The following is an 18,048-nucleotide window of genomic DNA, read 5'->3' as shown; positions in this document are numbered from 1 at the left end:
AAAGGGCTGAGGGCTCCAGGGCTTGGTGGCATATGCTTGGTGATCCCAGTGATAAGGGAGACTGAGACAGGAAGATCCCAATTGAGGCTAGCCTCAGCAATTTAGCAAGACCCTGCCTCAAAATAAAACATAAAAAGGGTAGGTGATAGCCAGGCGTGGGAATCCCAGCAGCTTGGGAGACTGAGACAGGAGAATCAGGCAAGTTCAAAACCAGCCTTAAGCAACTCAGTGAAACCCTGTCTCTAAATAAAATACAAAATAAGGCTCAATGGTCAAGTGCCCCTGGGTTCAATCCCCGGTACCTAAAAAAAAAAAAAAAAAAGAGGGTTGGTGATATAGCTCAGTTGATGGAGTGCTTGCCTCACAAGCACAAGGCCCTGTGTTAGATCCCCAGCACCACAAAAAGGGGGGGGGGGGTTGGTATTATCGCTCAGTGGTAAATAAAGTACCCCTGGGTTCAATCCCCAGTACCAAAGAAAGAAAAAGGACAGTGGGGAGGGGTGCTGCATGACTGGACCTTGAGGTTACTTTCTAGGTTACTTTCTCAGAAAGCGAGCCTCTAAGCACAGGGAGGAGTGAAGCTGAGACACAGATTTTCCACCAAGGTCCACTAGCAGCAGGATCTTGGAGTAAGATCCATCTAGAAGCTTCTATTCATTATCCCAAAATGAGTGGGTGCAAGGATTTAAAAAAAGAGGATCATACATGAACACTTAGTTGAGAACCAATATGCAGATGCAATGAACACTGTAGGTATTATTTGATGACAATATTATTATTCTAGTTCTGACCCCTACCACTATGTGACTCTAGCCCAGACCCCTGCCTTCATTGAACCTACCTAGTCATGAACAAACTAAGAAACTAGACAATTCGGTTTTTGTTTGTTTGTTTTTTGGTACCAGGATCTGAACCCAGGGGCGCTTAACCTCTGAGAGGTCACCCTCAGCCCTTTTTATATTTTATTTAGAGATAAGATCTCACTAAATTACTGAGGCTGGCTTTGAACTCACAATTCTCCTGCCTCAGCCTCATGAGCCTCTGGGATTACAGGCATGCACAGTGGTACCCAGCAAAAAGAGATTTTATAGAGGCAAAATGGAAGACCAGTGGAACCTATCTAGTAATTGCTAAATACCGCAGAAGGCAACATATTTAAAAGAGGAAAGCAGCCTTATCAAGCAATACTTTTCCAAGCACTAGTTAATTCTTCACCAGCAATACAAAGTATTTATATGAGCACCTCAGGCCTGGGTGACAGCCTTCTACTTGCTTGAATGTGGCTAGATATTGCCTTCAGAATCTCTACTGCTTTAGTTTGTTCAGTCACCTGTGTCCACACAATTCTGGCATCAATCTGCAGCAGACTCCCTTTCCTAAGACTGAGCTTGACCACATCATAAGGTTGTAAAACAATCTCCATGGTTATTAGCTGATTAAACTTGAATTTAACACCATATGGTGATAGGAGGCAGCAAAGGATAAGATTCTGATCTTAGATCATTCCAAGTAAGGCATTTTAGATGATAACGAGAGAGAAGGATTAGTTGCAGGCTGGATCTGAGCTCGGGGTTGGGCATGAAGAAAAGTGTTCCATGTAGTTTGGGAGAGCTAGGGACTCCCTGAGCTCTGTTGTGAACTGCAAGAGCTTCATTTAAGGAAGGGTATGATGTGGGCATAATAAAACCATTCTTCAGACAGTTGAAGATGGTCCCCTTCTATAGCCAGAAACACCAGCTGTCCAGCTTTGTCCATTTCCTTTAGCCCCAGGAGGTCCTGTATGTACAGAGTTGTCTGTTGTAAGGGAATGGTTTCCTTGGCTTGGCCACTTCTATAAAATCCAAACCACTCAGAAGCTACAGGGTCCACAATGGAATCATTGAGGAATTTCATCACAAATGTCTTCAGGGTCATGAGGGTTTTTTTTTTTTTTTTTGTAGGCCTCATTGACACTCCACTCCTGATTTATATCTGCCAAGAAGATGCTGTGGTTGCGGTACACATCCTCCTTTATGGGATCATGCCAATGTTCTCCTTGCACCAGGCGTTCTTAACAGCTTTGGAGTAAGCCCCAACATTCAGTATTTTTCTGATAAAGTCACAGATGTGAGAGCTCCTGGGCATCAAGGGAGTCCAAAAACACCCATCCCATGCCAGATCACCAGTGGCAGCGGTGCTGGCTGCTTGAGATGCCCCAGCGCCCGGGCAGCGCAGGACCAGGGTAGCAGGGCGACAGCCAGGAGCCACAAGGAGCTGGGTGCTGTCATCTTGGTTGTCACATGACCGCGGGCACGGGGTGCCGGAACCACACTCTGGCAGGGGCCAGGCAGGCCACAGGCTGTGCAGGTTCTCAAAAAGAGGCAATTCTTCAGGCCTCTCTTAACTATGACCCCAAATAATGGCTTTTTTTTTTTGGGGGGGGGTTACCAGGGATTAAACTCAGGGGCACTCAGCCACTGAGCCACATCCCCAGCCCTATTTTGTATTTTATTTAGAGACAGGGTCTCACTGAGTTGCTTAGTGCTTTGCCATTGCTGAGGCTGGCTTTGAACTCGAGATTCTCCTGCCTCAGCCTCCTGAGCTGCTGGGATTATAGGCATGCGCCACCGCGGCAGACAAGATTGGCTTTTTGTTGTTGTTGAAATACATAACTCTTACAGCACAAACACAGTATTTACATTTCAAGTTCTTTTTACAAAATGTGTGCCACTGTGGAAGATTGGCTTTTTAAAAACACACTTTCTCTATGAACTTAGTTTGAGATAATTCTAAATCTTCCTTTAGAGAGAGGATGATGAGGTCTACAAAGACCTTGACATTTATTCTTTGGCTGCTGCAGCCGTTGAGGTGAGGTAGGAGACATGATTCTGGTGTGACCCCAAGTGCTTTAGAAGTCAAAATGGGGAAAGGTGCTGTCAGTATTCAGATAATGCATACCCAATCCATCAACCTCCTCTCAAAGTCTTACTGAGTTCCTCCTGCTGCTATTTCTGCCCCATTTCCTTTCATTCCATTCTCCTTGGGACCACATGATACCCTTTACAAGTATTTAAAAGCATCTTAATTGGCTCTCAGCTTTCTCAAAAGGCCAGCAGCAAAGGTGGCTGGACAGTCAGTCATCCAAAGAACTCTTGGTCTACTGAAGGCTTAAAGGATCCCGGGAGGTGGGGAAAGAACAGGATCACTGAACTGTTGACATGCACGGTGGGAGTCTGAGCAAGAATAAACTCAATAATGTTGGTGAGAGAAACTGCCTGTGGGATTGGTACTAATCCTCACCCTATTACATGCCTCAGCAAACTCTGAGATCTAGTAATCTCCCACTGCCCAGGACTGGTTGTGGGAGAAATCTATTCCCTGCCATCAATAACTCCCCCAGGGGCTAAGAAACCACCATATCTGCAGACCTTCTTGCCCTTAGGATCTAATATGTTCTTGAGGAGGGGGGTGGGATACTTTTCTAGTGAGAGACCCTGGATTCTATCCCCACCACCAAAGAAAGAAAAAAGGAATAGAAAAACATTGCAGACCATCTCTAACCATCTAAGACAATCTCTAATTACTGAGTGAAGAAAATGAGGTATATAACTGTGTATAATATGTTATCCTCTGTGTTATACATTGTGTGTGTGTGTGGGGGGGGGGGGGACATAAGAATCTACAATTCTAATTCAAGAAACACTGGTACTTGGGCAATGGGAATTCTCCAGAAAAGCACCAGTCAGGTAGAGGTATGAAGCTGGTGGCATAAGCTTTGGGGTCAGCAGATCTGGGTTCAAATCCTTGCCTGCCAACTCCTTGCTTTGAGGCCTTAGGCAAGTCGACAACTTTATCTGAGGCCCAATATCCCCCTCTGTAAAATGGACACAACACTATAATTAATTTCATAGGATGGTTCAGCCACATAGGTGGTGATGATAAATTGACATAGATTGGCTACACAATGGCATGCTCAGCTGGTAACACAATCTGCCCTTGAATGGGTGCTAGACCAAAAGGGATGTCTTGGATTTGGGGAGGTCATGCAGCAAAGGAAGGTACCTCTGCTTCATCTTTAATCCTTCTCTCTGACTCCTTCGGTCTTTTATCATTTATTTATTTATTTATTTTTTTATTTTTTTAAAGAGGGGGGGGAGAGAGAGAGAGAGAGAGAGAGAGAGAGAATTTTTTTTTTAATATTTATTCTTTAGTTATCGGCAGACACAACATCTTTGTTTGTATGTGGTGCTGAGGATCGAACCCTGGCCGCACGCATGCCAGGCAAGCGCGCTACCGCTTGAGCCACATCCCCAGCCCTATCATTTATACACTTTTAATTCCTTCTACAGAAATCAAAAGCAGAAGCATCTAATAATCAAAACTGGGGTTTTGCCAAGCAAAATGATTGTACACTTGTAATCCCAGCAAATTGGGAAGATGAAGTAGGAGGATCACAAGTTCAAGGCCAATATCAGCAACTCAGTGAGATCTTATATCAAAAAGGGCTAGGGATATAAGCTCCAGGTCCTGGTGTCAATCCCCAGGACCAAAAAAGAAAAAAAAAAAACTCTTTAAGGAATGTTTGCTATGTACTGGGAGCACTTTCTAGATGCTAACTCATCAGATCCTCCCTGTAACCCTGAGATAGGAATCATGTTTATTCCCTTTTTTCAGGTGAGGGGACAGAAGCAAAAAAGGGTTAAGTAACTTATTCAAGGTCAAAGGGATTGGAATCCAGCTACTCAGACCACCCTTCCTGGTTTATCCTTGCTCTCTGAAGTAGGCTGAGAGACTCATCCTGAAAGTCACAACCTTGACATTAAATCTCCTTTGAAACCAGAAATAAAACCCCACACCTGGCAAGTGACAGCAGTTTCTTTGGTTGAACAGGCTGCCAGGTATCTGATTCCTTAAGTCTTAAATACTCCCATGGTTCAGGTGAGAGGATTAGCAGAAAGAAGAAATGAAAACAAGAAACCATAACTAAATTCCAAAGTCCAAAGAAAAATCAGCACAATTTAAAGTTTCAAAATCAAAGACCATGTGACAAGCCCTGAAACTCCCACCTTCAAAGGTGTAGAAGAGGATTTCTTTCTTTCTGTCTCAGTCTCAACCTGAGCCTTGGCCTCCAATTAGCTAGTAGCTGGGATTATAGGGTGAGAGGATTTCTTTTTTAGAGGAATTGACCCACCCAGAGACACTACCACTGAGCAAAATCTCCACCTGTTTGTTTTTTACTTTATTTTTGGTACGGGGGATTGGAATCAGGGGCACTAGACCACTGAGCCACATCTCCAGCCCTATTTTATATTTTATTTAGAGACAGGGTCTCACTGCATTGCTCAGGGCCTCACTGTTGCTGAAGCTGGGTTTGAACTTGCAATCCTCCTGCCTCAGCCTCACAAGCGACTAGGATTACAGGCATGTGCCACCAGGCTCAGCTTGCTTTTTATTTTGAGACAAGGTCTTTCTAATGGCCAGGCTGGTCTCAAATTGGCAATCCTCACCACCTCAGCCTTCCCAAATCACTGGGATTAGAGTCCATGTGATTATAGAGGCCTCATCTACTATGCCCAGTCTGGAAGATTTCTTGGTAAATACAGACTTAAAACGAGAAAGCACAAGGTATAGGAAGTACACCCACAGATTATTTCTCCAGAAAGTTTAGTCACCATCGCAAGCCTGGAAGTTGGTTGGGATGGCAATGAAACCTTCGTGTGAACTTCACCAAGCCACCTCTGAACTCAGTTATCTCTCGAAACCCTTAGAAGAAGCTAGGAGGAAAGAGACCTAGGGCCAGTATCTCCCAGGGACAAATGAGTAAGTGCTGGCACCTGAAGTACCTATTACCCTGAAGGGTGATGTCATGGTTGATTCAACCTTTGAAATAGAATGACCTTCCCAGGAGAGGCCTCTCCACCGTGGTGACTCAGGGCCCTGCCCCACCTGTCAAGAAGCACTTGGTTTATTTGTCCCACCTATGATTCAAGAGGTGACGTTTTCTGATAGAAAAGCCACAACTTTTCCAACAAGTTGGTCATCTTGTTCCCTTTTCAAACACTCCTACACAATTGTGGCGAGGAATTTGTGGGGGAGGAAGTCTGCAGTCTTTCAGAGTGCTCATACTGGCTTCTTCCTAAGGAGCTGGTAGATAAGTAAATGGAAGAAGACAATCTCTGCCCAAGAGGTCTCGATAGACCACCTCATCCTCCTGCCATGAGAAGCTTGGGAAAACTAGAGGAGAGCCACATTCCTCTTGGGCAACACGCCAAGGGGCGGGGTGGCTTGAAAAGAGCGTTAAATCCTGGTTTGAATCTGATACCCTTTAAAGAAGATGTGGTGGCAATTAGCCTCAGGATTGTTCCTCTAGCAAATGCTACCAAGATGGACTGGGAAAAAATGGGAGTGTCAGTTCCTATAAGACTGAGTCTAATTCTAACATTGACTGAGCACCTCACTTCTTTAGATCTTTACACAAACACCATTCCTCTTAGGGATGACGTTCCCCCAAACCTCTTCACCCCACCCACACTTAGCCTTGATCATCCTTCCTCCTGTAATATTTTTCCTTCCATAGATCACCATCTGTCTGTCTCCTCTTTGTCTTCTTAATTGGAAGTGATGCTCCAGCAGGGCTTCTTATCTGCTTGAACCTTTCTGGATCCCCAATGCCTAGCACAGTACAGGACAGTGCTCAAGGTCAATTTGTTCTGGGAATAGACAAGCAAATGCCCCTGTCGTTTGGAGGAACTTCTCTCCCTCTGAGATCTTCAGAGCAGAAATCATCCATCTCTTCACCTGACTGACCACAGACCCACTTACTGGTTGCGTGACCCATGCTGTCTACAACTGTCAGTTCTCATGGGGCTGTCATGAGACATGAAGAACAACACATAAGTACTAGTCAATACATTGTGGCTTACAATCAGAAGAGATCTAGCACTTTTTTTTTTTTTTTCCTGCTGCTGAAGGCAATTGAAACCTGGGCCTCACTTTCTGGAGCATTCTATTCTACTATGCTGCCACTGAGCTAAACTCCTATCCCCAAGACAAGTCTTTTTCTGGTTAAGCATGCCTTAAATATCATGGAGGATGTACTATTTTGTGTGGGGGAAAGTGAGGGAGTGGTACTGGGGATTGAACCCAGGGGTACTTTACCACTGAGCTACATCCTCAGGTCTTTTTTTTTTTCCTTTTGAGATAGGTCTCACTAAATTGCTAAAGCTGACCTTGAACTTGCAACTCTCCTGACTCAGCTTCCCCAGTCACTGGGACTACAGGTATTCACCACTATGCCCAGTGTGGGATATACTTATATTACTTATACTAAAACTTGGCCACTGTTTATTTGAAATTCAAAAGTAACTGAGTATCTTATATTTTTATTTGCTAACTCTGGCGACTCTACTCATTAGGCAATTATCTTCCAGAAAGTGACATATCTTACAAAAGAATTTAGAAATTTGCCCTACAGCTTCCTCTCAATGGGTCAATCAATATCCAGTGGATGGGTTTTGGAGCTAGGAGATTTTTATCCTGACTACTCTCTCATTAAGTTAGCCTTAAATTTTTGTCTTTTTGAGTTTTTAGATATTTTACCAAGGACCTTCCAGGCTCTTCTGTACTGCCAAGAATTAGAAGTAGACCAGGTCTTGAACAATTAATGGGCTGCAGGCTAAAGGAGAGAGCAGGTGGAAGGTTCTGGATATACCTGGAAGCCTTGTTCAAGGAAGGTGTTGCCTGACAACAGGAAAGTGAACAAGTGGCCTGGGAGGATCAGGTATCTGTTGAGATTTTGATCTGGTGCTTCCTTACACCCAGAAGTGTGGGGTAGAAATGGCTCATCTGACCTTTAGACTCCAGACTGCAAGCTGTTTTGTGACACGACAATTAGGTAAGGTTACACTGGGGTGTGCAGGGCTTGGAGACACTGGGGAGTGCCATACAGAAGCCCATGCCCTGAGAGCATCCCGTCTTCCCCATATGCTCATGTGCTTTTCCTTGGCTTTTAATAAGAAAGCCCATCTTAAAACAAAACAAAAAGAAACCCACCACAGAGAAATGTTATCTAAAAACAGAAGATCACTATGTGTACACATGAGTATACATTCTGAAACTCTCATTAATTCATTCAACAGATACTTACTGAGCACCTATTATGTACCAGGCACTGTTATACCATAAAATCCCTGGCTTCCTAGAGCATACATTTTAGAGGGAGGAGATAGTCATTGAACAGGAGAAAACTTGGCAAAATACACACAGCATGTTAGATGGTGAAAAGTGCTAGAAAAAAAAATAAAACAAGGGAGGTGAAAAGAAAGCTGGGGCAGGGGTTACTATCTCAAAAAGGGGTGAAAGAAAGGCCTTACTGAATGGGGGTGGGGGCAGAGTCTAGCAGGACACAGTGAGTAAGCTCTGCAGATATCACAAACAGGAAATAACCAGTGGAAAGGTGCTGAGTAGAAGTGTAGCCAGGTTCAGCCTGTAAGCAAAGGGGCTGGACAAAACACGCTTGCAGGAGATGGGAAAAGAGATCCAGGGTAAAGGAGTCAGGCTGGGGGTGGGGGGAGATTGCAGAAAACTCACAAAAATCAAAGACAGGATTTCTATTCTGTGTATAATGGGGAATCATGAGCAATCGAACCTGGGGCACTTTATCACTGAACTATTTCCCAGTCTTTCTTGTTTTTTATTTTGAGAGAGGGACTCACGAAATTGCTGAGACTGGCCTCAAACTTGTGATCTTTCTGCCTCAGCCTCCCAAGTCACTAGGAATTCAGGCTGGGATTACAGATGTGCGCCACCATAACGAGCTCTAACGGTCATTTTTAAAACCATCACTTTGACTGATGAGTGGAGAATAGATTGTGTTGGGGGAGGGGAGGGACCCGGGAAACAGAGAGAAGGGAAAGGGGCTGCTATGACCATCTCCTTTGGGAACAGAGAAGAAATCTATGCGTGTTTGAATGCCAAACCACAGAAACAGATGTTCTCGGTCTTGAACTTGCCCTGGTAAAATAAATCTGAAAAGCTTTAGGCTATTACAAGCTCTCCCAATTGCAAAGCCAGCTAATTATTATCTAGGACATGGCCAATTATCCCTCGAGGTCCTGTGCCTGCCACCGTTTATGATCTTGCTCATGGGGAACAGAGTCAACCCTTGCAGGGAGGCCTCCTGACATCCTAATAGTAATATCTGAACTCACAGGGGAATGGGCATCTTCTCCTTCTTTTGGGAGGGGTATCCTCTTCCTGGCTGAGAACCTAGAGCAAGTCCCAGTTAGAACAGGGGTTTGTCTCTACTTCCTTCCCCAGTCCTGAATGCAAATTTTGGTAGATTTTCTGGGACTCCCGGAAAGTTGAAAAGAGAGAAAAAGGAAGACAAGTACTGTTTACCTAGCATTTATTTCAAGTAAAGGTCAAGAGGTAAATGACCATGGCAAGAGATGGATTCTAAGTTCAAGGCCTGCCTTGGCAACTTAGTGAGATCATTTCTCAAAATACAAAGTGCATAAGGATCTATGAGTAGAGAATAAGGACAGTTCCTGCCTTGGACCATTATGAGGATTAACTACACTGTCAAATTGGCAAGATCTTAATAAGCTCTGCACTCATCCTCAGCTTCTTCTCCTCCTTGTCCAGGAAGGCACAGCTCTAGCTCTGGACTCCAAGACACGCCATTAGGCACCCCACTTCCTTTTCCTAGAATCCCTTTCTCTTTCTGTGTCTGGCCAACACCCTCTTACTCATCAAGTCTCAGCAGGTGAAACTGACCACTCCCACCATTCTCTGAACATTTTCCTGCTTACAGCTTTCTCAGAGTATATTGAAATGACCATGAAGGGTCCCTTTAAGTGGAGATTTTTATGGAATCTCCATAAGGGGTTGTTTCTAAATTTTGGTGCCCTGACTGCTTCTGTGAGTCCCCCATTCTTAGCCCATCCACTTGGCACCCAGAGCACTCCATGGCAAGGTCAACTCTCTCCCTCCTTGATTGAAGGTGCCCTGAGATCCTTGGCCTCAGACTAGACAACCAAGTGCCCATATCCTGGGTGGCACCAGGTAATTATTCATCAAACGTCTCTGACCTATCCCCTAAGACTGTCCAGGGCAATGAATGTGTCACAGGCACCTGGAGAGCTTTTAAAAATGTCAAGTCCAGACCCGACTCTCCCCCATTTCCACTTCCCAGAGAGACCATGGCTCAGTGAATTTGCAGGAGGGCAAATCATCATCTGCAGGTGACTGGATGCTTACCCACAGGAGTAAACTATGGTCTCAGGGGCTAGGACAGAGCATGTTTGGCAATGGGAGAACAGACAGGTATCTTTAAGCATGAGTACTATGAAACACTTTTAAAACTCAAGTAGAACCAGGCACAGGGCACAAACTTATAATCCCAGCAGCTCGGGAGGTTGAGGTAGGAGGATCATGTGTTCAAAGTCAGCTTCAGCAATTTAGCAAGACCCTGTCTCAAAATTAAAAAAAATTAAAGGGGCTGGAGATATGGCATAATGGTTAAGCTACCCTGAGCTCAATCCCCAGTCCAAAAAAAAAAAAAAAAAATCAAGCAGAAGCTGACAGATTCAAGGCCATTCTGACTTCCCCACCACCAGAGACTCCTTATCCCCCTCTTCTCACCCCAATTCAACCTTCCTAACTCATGGCAAACCCACTCCAGCCCAAGCACACTGCACAGTGGCAAATAAAAAAACTGCCACAGAATTTCCTTTCCCAACAAAGGCACTCTGGTCACTGTTTGCAGAGCAGTGTTTGCTTAACACAGAAGCAGGAGGGTAAGGAAACTGGTTTGGCTGGTTTGTTGGGCAAGAGGGAGCTCAGGAGAACTTTTGAACCAAGGATATAAAACATAGGAGAGTCTCAAATTCAGACAGCACCCAGCACTCCAGAGACTCTCATATTTAATATTCATAGAGCACTTGACACACCACTGTAGGGCATGGGTAAGGGTATTCCCACTGTACAGATGAGGGCACTAAGGCTTAGAGAGGAGTGTCTTAGCCAATCAATGCCCTTCACCTGGTAAGATGCATTACCTCAAGAATCTTCTAAATTGGGGGAAGATGCCACACGGACCTTGGGGCGATGTGGAGGGTTAGAATTAGATGAGAGAAAGGAAAAGGAAAAAAAAAAGTGCAGAAACATCATAACTAATATAAGCTGCAGTATAGAAAAGAGTAACTTACAAAAAAGAGAGAGAGAGAGATGAACAGGGATGGGGAGACCAGTGATTTCTTCTTAATTAATCAAAGATGAAAAAACACTTAAAAACGACTCACTGCCCTTCCATTTCTGGATTCAGATTGGAGGTCTCCCTTCTCTGGCCTCCACAGCTTTCAGAGGGAAGCACTGGGTGCACAGCTCCCCAGGGACACACTCAGGGCAAGTGAGTGACAGAGTGGGCAAACAGCCCTCACAGCACATTTAAGAATTCCAACAGATCAATTCCTCCCTGCCCACCTACAAGCAAGCTCCAGGGCTGATCTGAGGCCACAGAGTAGAGATTGAGAGGAAAAGCATAAGCCAAGGTAGTGAGTACTTATTCATTCATCCGTTCATTTTGCTCAAAACATTCATTACCTGAGTGCCTTCTATGTCCTTAAGAAATTATTAGCTGCCATGTTGCTATATGTTTTTTGTTTTTTTTTTTTTTAAAGAGAGAGGAGAGAGAGAGAGAGAGAGAGAGAGAACTTTTGATATTTATTTTTCAGTTTTTGGCGGACACAACATCTTTGTTGGTATGTGGTGCTGAGGATCGAACCCGGGCCGCACACATGCCAGGCGAGCGCACTACCACTTGAGCCACATCCCCAGCCCCTATATGTTTTTTCTATTTTCTTTTCTTTTTTTTTAAAGAGAGAGGAGAGAGAGAGAGAGAGAGAGAGAGAGAGAGAGAGAGAGAGAGAGAGAGAATTTTTAATATTTATTTTTTAGTTTTCGGCGGACACAACATCTTTGTTTGTACGTGGTGCTGAGGATCGAACCCGGGCCGCACGCATGCCAGGCGAGCGCGATACCGCTTGAGCCACATCCCCAGCCCCTATATGTTTTTTCTTTACATTCATTCTCACCTGTATTTACGTTCAGTCTTACCTGCTTTATTCATTACTGTAACCCCAACTCTACCTAATGCTGGCATAAAATAGGCATTCACATTTGTCAACTAAATAAATGTGGATACCCAGATACCCCCATCCTAGCTGGTGCCAACTAATTATTTATCAAATATGAATTAAGAGCTGGAGATATAGATCAGTGGTAGAGTGCTTGCCTAGCATGCATGAGACCCTGGGTTCATGACCTAGTACCATGAAAAAGAATGAATTTATAGATGAGGAAATTGAATTTCACAGAAGTGACGTCTGAACTCACATAGCTAGTAGCTGAAATTCAAATCTGGATCTTTCCTGTACTTGCTCACTGGACTATCCTAACTTCATTCTCATCCTCCTGCCCTGAAAGGGGATGGAAGTGAGACACAGTGGACACCCCTAAAGGCCAAACCTGGACTGTGACAGGTGCCTCTAGGGGATTTTAGGATTTTGGCAGCTGTTAAGAGATGGGGAGCTGATTGCTTCATAGGCTCTGGTTTATCTGGGGCTATACTTGGAAGGGACTGTGTAACAGACACCAAGGTGAGCATTTCGGAAGAAAAATCTTGCCCAACCCAATAAAAAGCCCGGGAGGACAAACAGGGATTTCCATAAGCACCTGGCAGAGAAGGGGGTGGGGTGGGGAGCTGCAAGTCAGCCTTCCTTAAATGGTCCTACAGGACCTCGGACTTCTCCGCCTCCACTCCTTTGGAGACACAAAGGGAAGGGCGGGAGGCCCACTGGTCTCCTTTCCCTGTAATCTCTGTATCAGTCCTTGTCACAGACATGACTAATTGGGGAAGTTACATGTAGGAGTTTGAGGGGTGGAGAAGTGGGTGTCTGATGAAATGATCCCAAAGCAGGTTTCCATGTTTGCTTTTTTAAAGTCCACTTTAATGAAGGGACCTGCTGTTGTTTGTACCAGCTTTCAGAAAAGAGGGGAAATGGATCTGTTTAACCTACACAGATGGGTACCTGTGAACTAGATCAATCTATCAAGCAGCTAAAGTTCACTCAAACCCAAATATGGGCCCTGTTTGTCCAAAACTAGAGAAAACAAAAGAAAACCATCAATCGAAAAGTCTGCCAGCTTTTTATTCCACCCCACATCGACTTAAAACTGTGCACTAGGCTAATAGCTCTGAGATCCCAAACTGTCTAATATCCTGGGTCTCTCAAACCAGTTTGTCCTAAGAAAAAGGAAAATAATTAGCAACTCTAAAGAATCAGTTTATAGTTAAGGGTTTTTTTGTTTTGTTTGTTTGTTTTTTAAACATTCTCCACTCTAGAAACCAGAGAAAAAAAACAAAGGAATTAACACAAGACTTCAATTATGGAGTTAATTGCATGGGGTACACGAATGACCCCAGCGAACCATACAGAAGTCCCCTCAGTTCAGTCAAAACCCTATTTGTGACACTTCAGCCACGGGTTCCTTATTTGAAATCCCTGGGCAGCAAATTATTCACGAAGCCCATGTCTAAACCTGCTGCCAATGTTCTGTCCCTTTATTTCCCTGGACTGTCTAAAGACAGCAAGGCCACCATCCTCAATTCTGACCACATTTTAAAATCACAAAGCTGGTTCCTGAAGTCAAATGCGTGATTTTACAGAAGGACTTCTGTCCTGGAGCAATCCTACATTCAACTGCTACAAAGAGATCCTACAGTATAGAATGGCAAAAAAAGTTAAAAGTCAGGAAAACTGTGGAGTGGGGTGGGGACTGCAGTCACAAAAGGACCAGGAACCAGCCATACAAGAAGCTTGTGGAATGTGTTTCTACCAAACCACCAGCCCCAGGTCACCCTCCACCTCTCACCTAATTAGCACCATCTCTGTCATCACCACCTGCTTGGGGTGGGGGGCATCAACACCTCAGTCCTTAGTCTACTTCACAATGGACACTAATCACCCAAATACTTTAATACCTTCCTTCTTATTTGTTCATCTTTCAAATCTCTCTCTCATTGAAAAAGAGAAAGGGAAAGAGGGAGAAAAAGACCAACTGTGGATCCTTCAGCAGATTAATTGGTCTTCACCTGTTTCCTCACTTGCAAAATAGAATGGTTTCCACTCTCCTAAGACTAGTAGTAGCTGGGTGCGGAGGAGCATACAATCCCAGCTACTCAGGAGACTGAGGCAAGCAGATCACAAGTTCAAGACCAGCCTCAACAACTTAGCAATACCCTATCTCAAAATAAAAAAAAGAAAAGGGACCGGGAATATAGCTCAGTAATAGAGCAGCCCTGGATTCAATTCCCAGGGATAGGACAAAAACAGACTAACCCTCCCTATGCACTACCAAAGGAACTGGCATGGGAATACAAAGCAATCAGCATACCTCATACATGTGCTCACACATACACCTGCCTCTCATTTCTAACCCCTGTCCTAATCTACAAGGCTGGGTCAAGACTGCCTCCTCCCAGAAGCCAGTTTTCACTGCCCATTAACACTCATCCGAACACCTCAGGCCACCCACACCCTTTCACCTCTCACTGCCCATGTCCAACAGTGCATCTAAAGGGATCCTGGGATACTCAGGAACCTGCTAGAATGTGCAATTCAGAAGACAGGGCTGGAGTGTCCCTGTCCCTACATCTCAGTTTACTCTTTGGGCAGCCAAGGCAGAACATCAAGTAGAGAGTGAACGAGTCATCACTGACCTACCCCAACATCATACAGAAAGCTCCAGACACAGATGGGTCTCAGAAAAGCAAATATGGCTATTCAATCAAACTGCAATTTCTCTGTAAAACACACCATGCACAGTTGGAACAACTTCCAAAATTTAAGACAACAGCATGATTGCTGTGAATTTTTCACATGGCCAAAGACTATAAGAATAAACACAGTGGAAGTATTCCCTCCAGGAGGAACTATGGGAAATTTCTCTTTTAAAAGTGTTTCTTTTACTATTATTACTACCTAATCAACAGTAATCATGAGGGAAGAGAATGTGCTTTTGATACAAAGTAAGCACCTGGGAATTAGTGAAACCAGAGGGAAACTAGCCTTTTCACTTGCTTCCAAGCCTGCCCAACAGTGAAGTGGAAAGAAGCAAACTCTAGATTATCACAGTGATAAGTCCTGAAATATATTGGGTGTTTGTATGCATTTCCATCCCCTGAGTCAGAGCTACTGTGCTTTTATTTAAAAAAAAAAAAAAAAAAAAAAGGAATCATTATTCTTTAGGTAAATAGTACCTGTATCAAAATGTTTTCATCTCTATTAACAAAAGCCACAGCCCTAGAAACCAAAAGGTGGCTCTTCAGTCATCCCCTAGATGGTGCATAATGGTGCCTGGGAATCAGATCCTGATTCAGATTCCTGTTCAGATGACTCTAGGCAAGCGGAGTCACCCTCTGAGCCTCAATTTGCTCATCTATAAAACGGTAATACTTCTGTCCCACGGTCCCACCCAGCTGGTTTTTGCAATCTGAAATGATAAGACTGTCTCCAGTGGCCAGGGATATGAGAAATACTAATGTCCTCTAAATGCTCCTGCCCATCTCCAGCCCTATAAAGTTAGGGCTCAACCACAGTCCTCAACCTCGATAAAATTTTAGACCCATGCATTTGTGTAAATTCCAAGGGGGTGTTTGAGAAAGTGAGGGGAGGGTTGTCCACTCCACCCTAGGGGTGTGGAAGTGCAATTTCTAGGCACCTTCCCTACCCCTCCTCACTCAGCCCAGGGACACCTGCAGTGCGCCCTCACCTCTGCCCAGGATGCGGCCTCTCTCCAGGTGCCGCCGAGACACAGTGAACGTGTAGCTCTCAGCGCTAAAGCCGGGATGGCAGGACTCCGGCTCCTGGCAGAGCCATGGTGAAACCTGGAGTGAACAAAAAGTACCGAACCGTGTGACTTGGGGGTTCCCTCCCGCCCACACCGAAACCAACAACCCCGCTGCCTCTCCCTGGCTCCCGGCGTAGGGATTGTGGGAGGCACCCCCACTCCGGGGCAGGCACCGACGTCATCCTCTCCTATCCCGAAACCTGCAGCTAAGCCCCCACGAACCCCTGGGAGAGGAGGACACTGGGTCATCTCCTGACAATCTTTCTCGTCTTCTTTTTTATCTCATTGGAGATGTCTTTACTCTTCCCGACCCCACTTTCCTTAGACCGGGAGCGCTCTTGATTCCACTTCCTCATACCCAGGGCGCTCTGACACCTTTGGCCCTCTTTCTTATCCCAAGGGGCCCTGGTTCCTATTTACCATCCTTTCTTTACATGGCAGGTGCCTTTATTTCTACTAATGCTCCTTTCTTTATCTGACTCCCCTTTTCTTGCACCGTGACTCTCCTTGTCCACACCCCGACCTCCATCCTGTTTCACACCCCCAAAGCCCGCCCCAAATTCATTCAGCGGCCAACCCGGAGTAAGTACCCAGAGTTTGCAGCTTGGAGCGCCCCCCACCAGGGTATTGGCAGGAGGGGGAGGGAAAAGTCCCGCTCTCCCTCATCCCTCTCCCAGTCGCATCTCGGCGGAATCGAGAGCTCCGCGCAGCTTCCAAGCGGTTCTGGCCCTTTGGACCCAAACTTCCTTGGAAGAGGGAAACTAGGACCGCAGGAGAGAGGAAAGGACTCCGGGCTCAGCGCGGATCATGGGGCCGGAAGGTATTCCCTCTAGTCCGGGTACTCGACTTACCTGCAGCAGCAGCAGCAGGAGCGCAGAGAGGCTGCGGCACAGAGGGCCCATGGCGGGCCGTGTGGGTGCCGAGCGAAGGCGGGGACCGGGCGCGGTCGGGTCAGGCCGGGATGGGCCAAGCTAGAGGCTAGCTGGATTTCCGCGAACTCACAGGTGCTATGGAGGCTCCCGAAGCCACTGAGCTGGGCAGCGCTGCAGCCGCCAGGTGAGCCCGAAGGCACCACCCCCGGTGCCGCTGATTGGCTGAGGACGCACCTGCCTGTTTCAGCCAATGAGCGGCAGAGCCTTCAACTTTCTCCGCGGAAAGGGCGGACGACCCGCCCCCAGACCCGCCTCCCAGCGTAGAGGGACCTGTAGACACACTGGTCTGTAGAAAGTAGTCTGTGAGTTCTTATTGCATGGTGTTCGAATCCCAGCACCGAGGGTGACCTACTCTAAGACCTGGGATGAGAAAGGGCTTTACACTTTACCCTTTATCTGGTATCTGGTTCCTTTTTTCTTCTCTCTCTTTTTCTTTGGGATGCTGGGGATTGAACCTGGGGTGTTCTACTACTGAGCTACATCCCCAACTATTTTTGTTTTATTTTGCCAGATTGCCCAGGCAGCCCTCGAACTTGATATCCTCTGCCTCAACTTCCTCAGTCACTGGGATTACAGGCATGAGACACCACGCCCAGCTTTTAGGTTTGTTGGTTGGTTGTTTGGCTTCTGCTGGGGATTGAATCCAGAGGCACTCTACCACTGAGCTCTTGACCTAGTGGCTCCCCGCCCGTTTTTTGGTACTGTGGTTGAACTCAGGGCCTCTTTACCACTGAGCTACATCCCCAATACTTTATTTTTATTGTGAGGTAGTTTCACTAAATTACTAAAGCTGTTCTCGAACTTTCAGTCCTCCTGCCTCAACCTCTCCAGTCTCCAAGGATTACACGCATAGGCCATCGCACCAGCTTCTAGTTCTTTTTATAATTTTTCCCCCTCTTGGTACTGCAGATTTGGGATCTTAATACCACAGCCACCATCACCATCTCTAGAGAATTCTGTCCCTGGTAAAGTAATCTTAGGATCAAAAACAGAATAGACAGGCAAAACTTAGATCAAATAGTTTCCCTGTTTGCCTGTGGCTGGCCACTATCTGCACAATTTGGCTCTGCTGACAAGGACATCTCCCTTGCCTTCGTCCAAGCACAGTCAGAACCATGAAGCAGTATGTTTCTGCCACTCCATAGCTGTGTGACCTTGAGCAAGTTAGTGTTCTCATCTGCATAAATGAATTGACTCTGGCTAATGGAAAAACAGTCACTAAACA

At 45.6% G+C, this 18,048-nt stretch overlaps 1 protein-coding gene and 1 pseudogene across 2 annotated transcripts in view; both read right to left on the bottom strand.

Annotated features, from left to right (window-relative positions):
- Positions 1-16,958, bottom strand: part of CDH1 (cadherin 1) — a 74,613-nt gene extending 57,655 nt beyond the window's left edge. The window contains exons 1-2 of the mRNA XM_081274399.1: positions 16,743-16,958; positions 15,814-15,928 (exon numbers count right to left, since the gene is read on the bottom strand). Coding sequence (XP_081130525.1) covers positions 15,814-15,928; positions 16,743-16,793 — 166 coding nt within the window. The 5' untranslated portion in view covers positions 16,794-16,958. The remainder of the gene's footprint in view (positions 1-15,813; positions 15,929-16,742) is intronic.
- Positions 1,639-2,267, bottom strand: LOC308637289 (palmitoyl-protein thioesterase 1-like; annotated as a pseudogene). The gene has a single exon. The product of its transcript is annotated as a palmitoyl-protein thioesterase 1-like (transcript).
- Positions 16,959-18,048: the final 1,090 nt, after the last annotated feature.

The sequence above is a fragment of the Spermophilus citellus genome, assembly GCF_964194105.1.
Source record: "Spermophilus citellus genome assembly, chromosome: 18".
Lineage (NCBI taxonomy): Eukaryota > Metazoa > Chordata > Mammalia > Rodentia > Sciuridae > Spermophilus > Spermophilus citellus.
The sequence above is the reverse complement of the archived record's forward strand: the minus strand, read 5'-3'. Positions and strand labels throughout refer to the sequence as shown.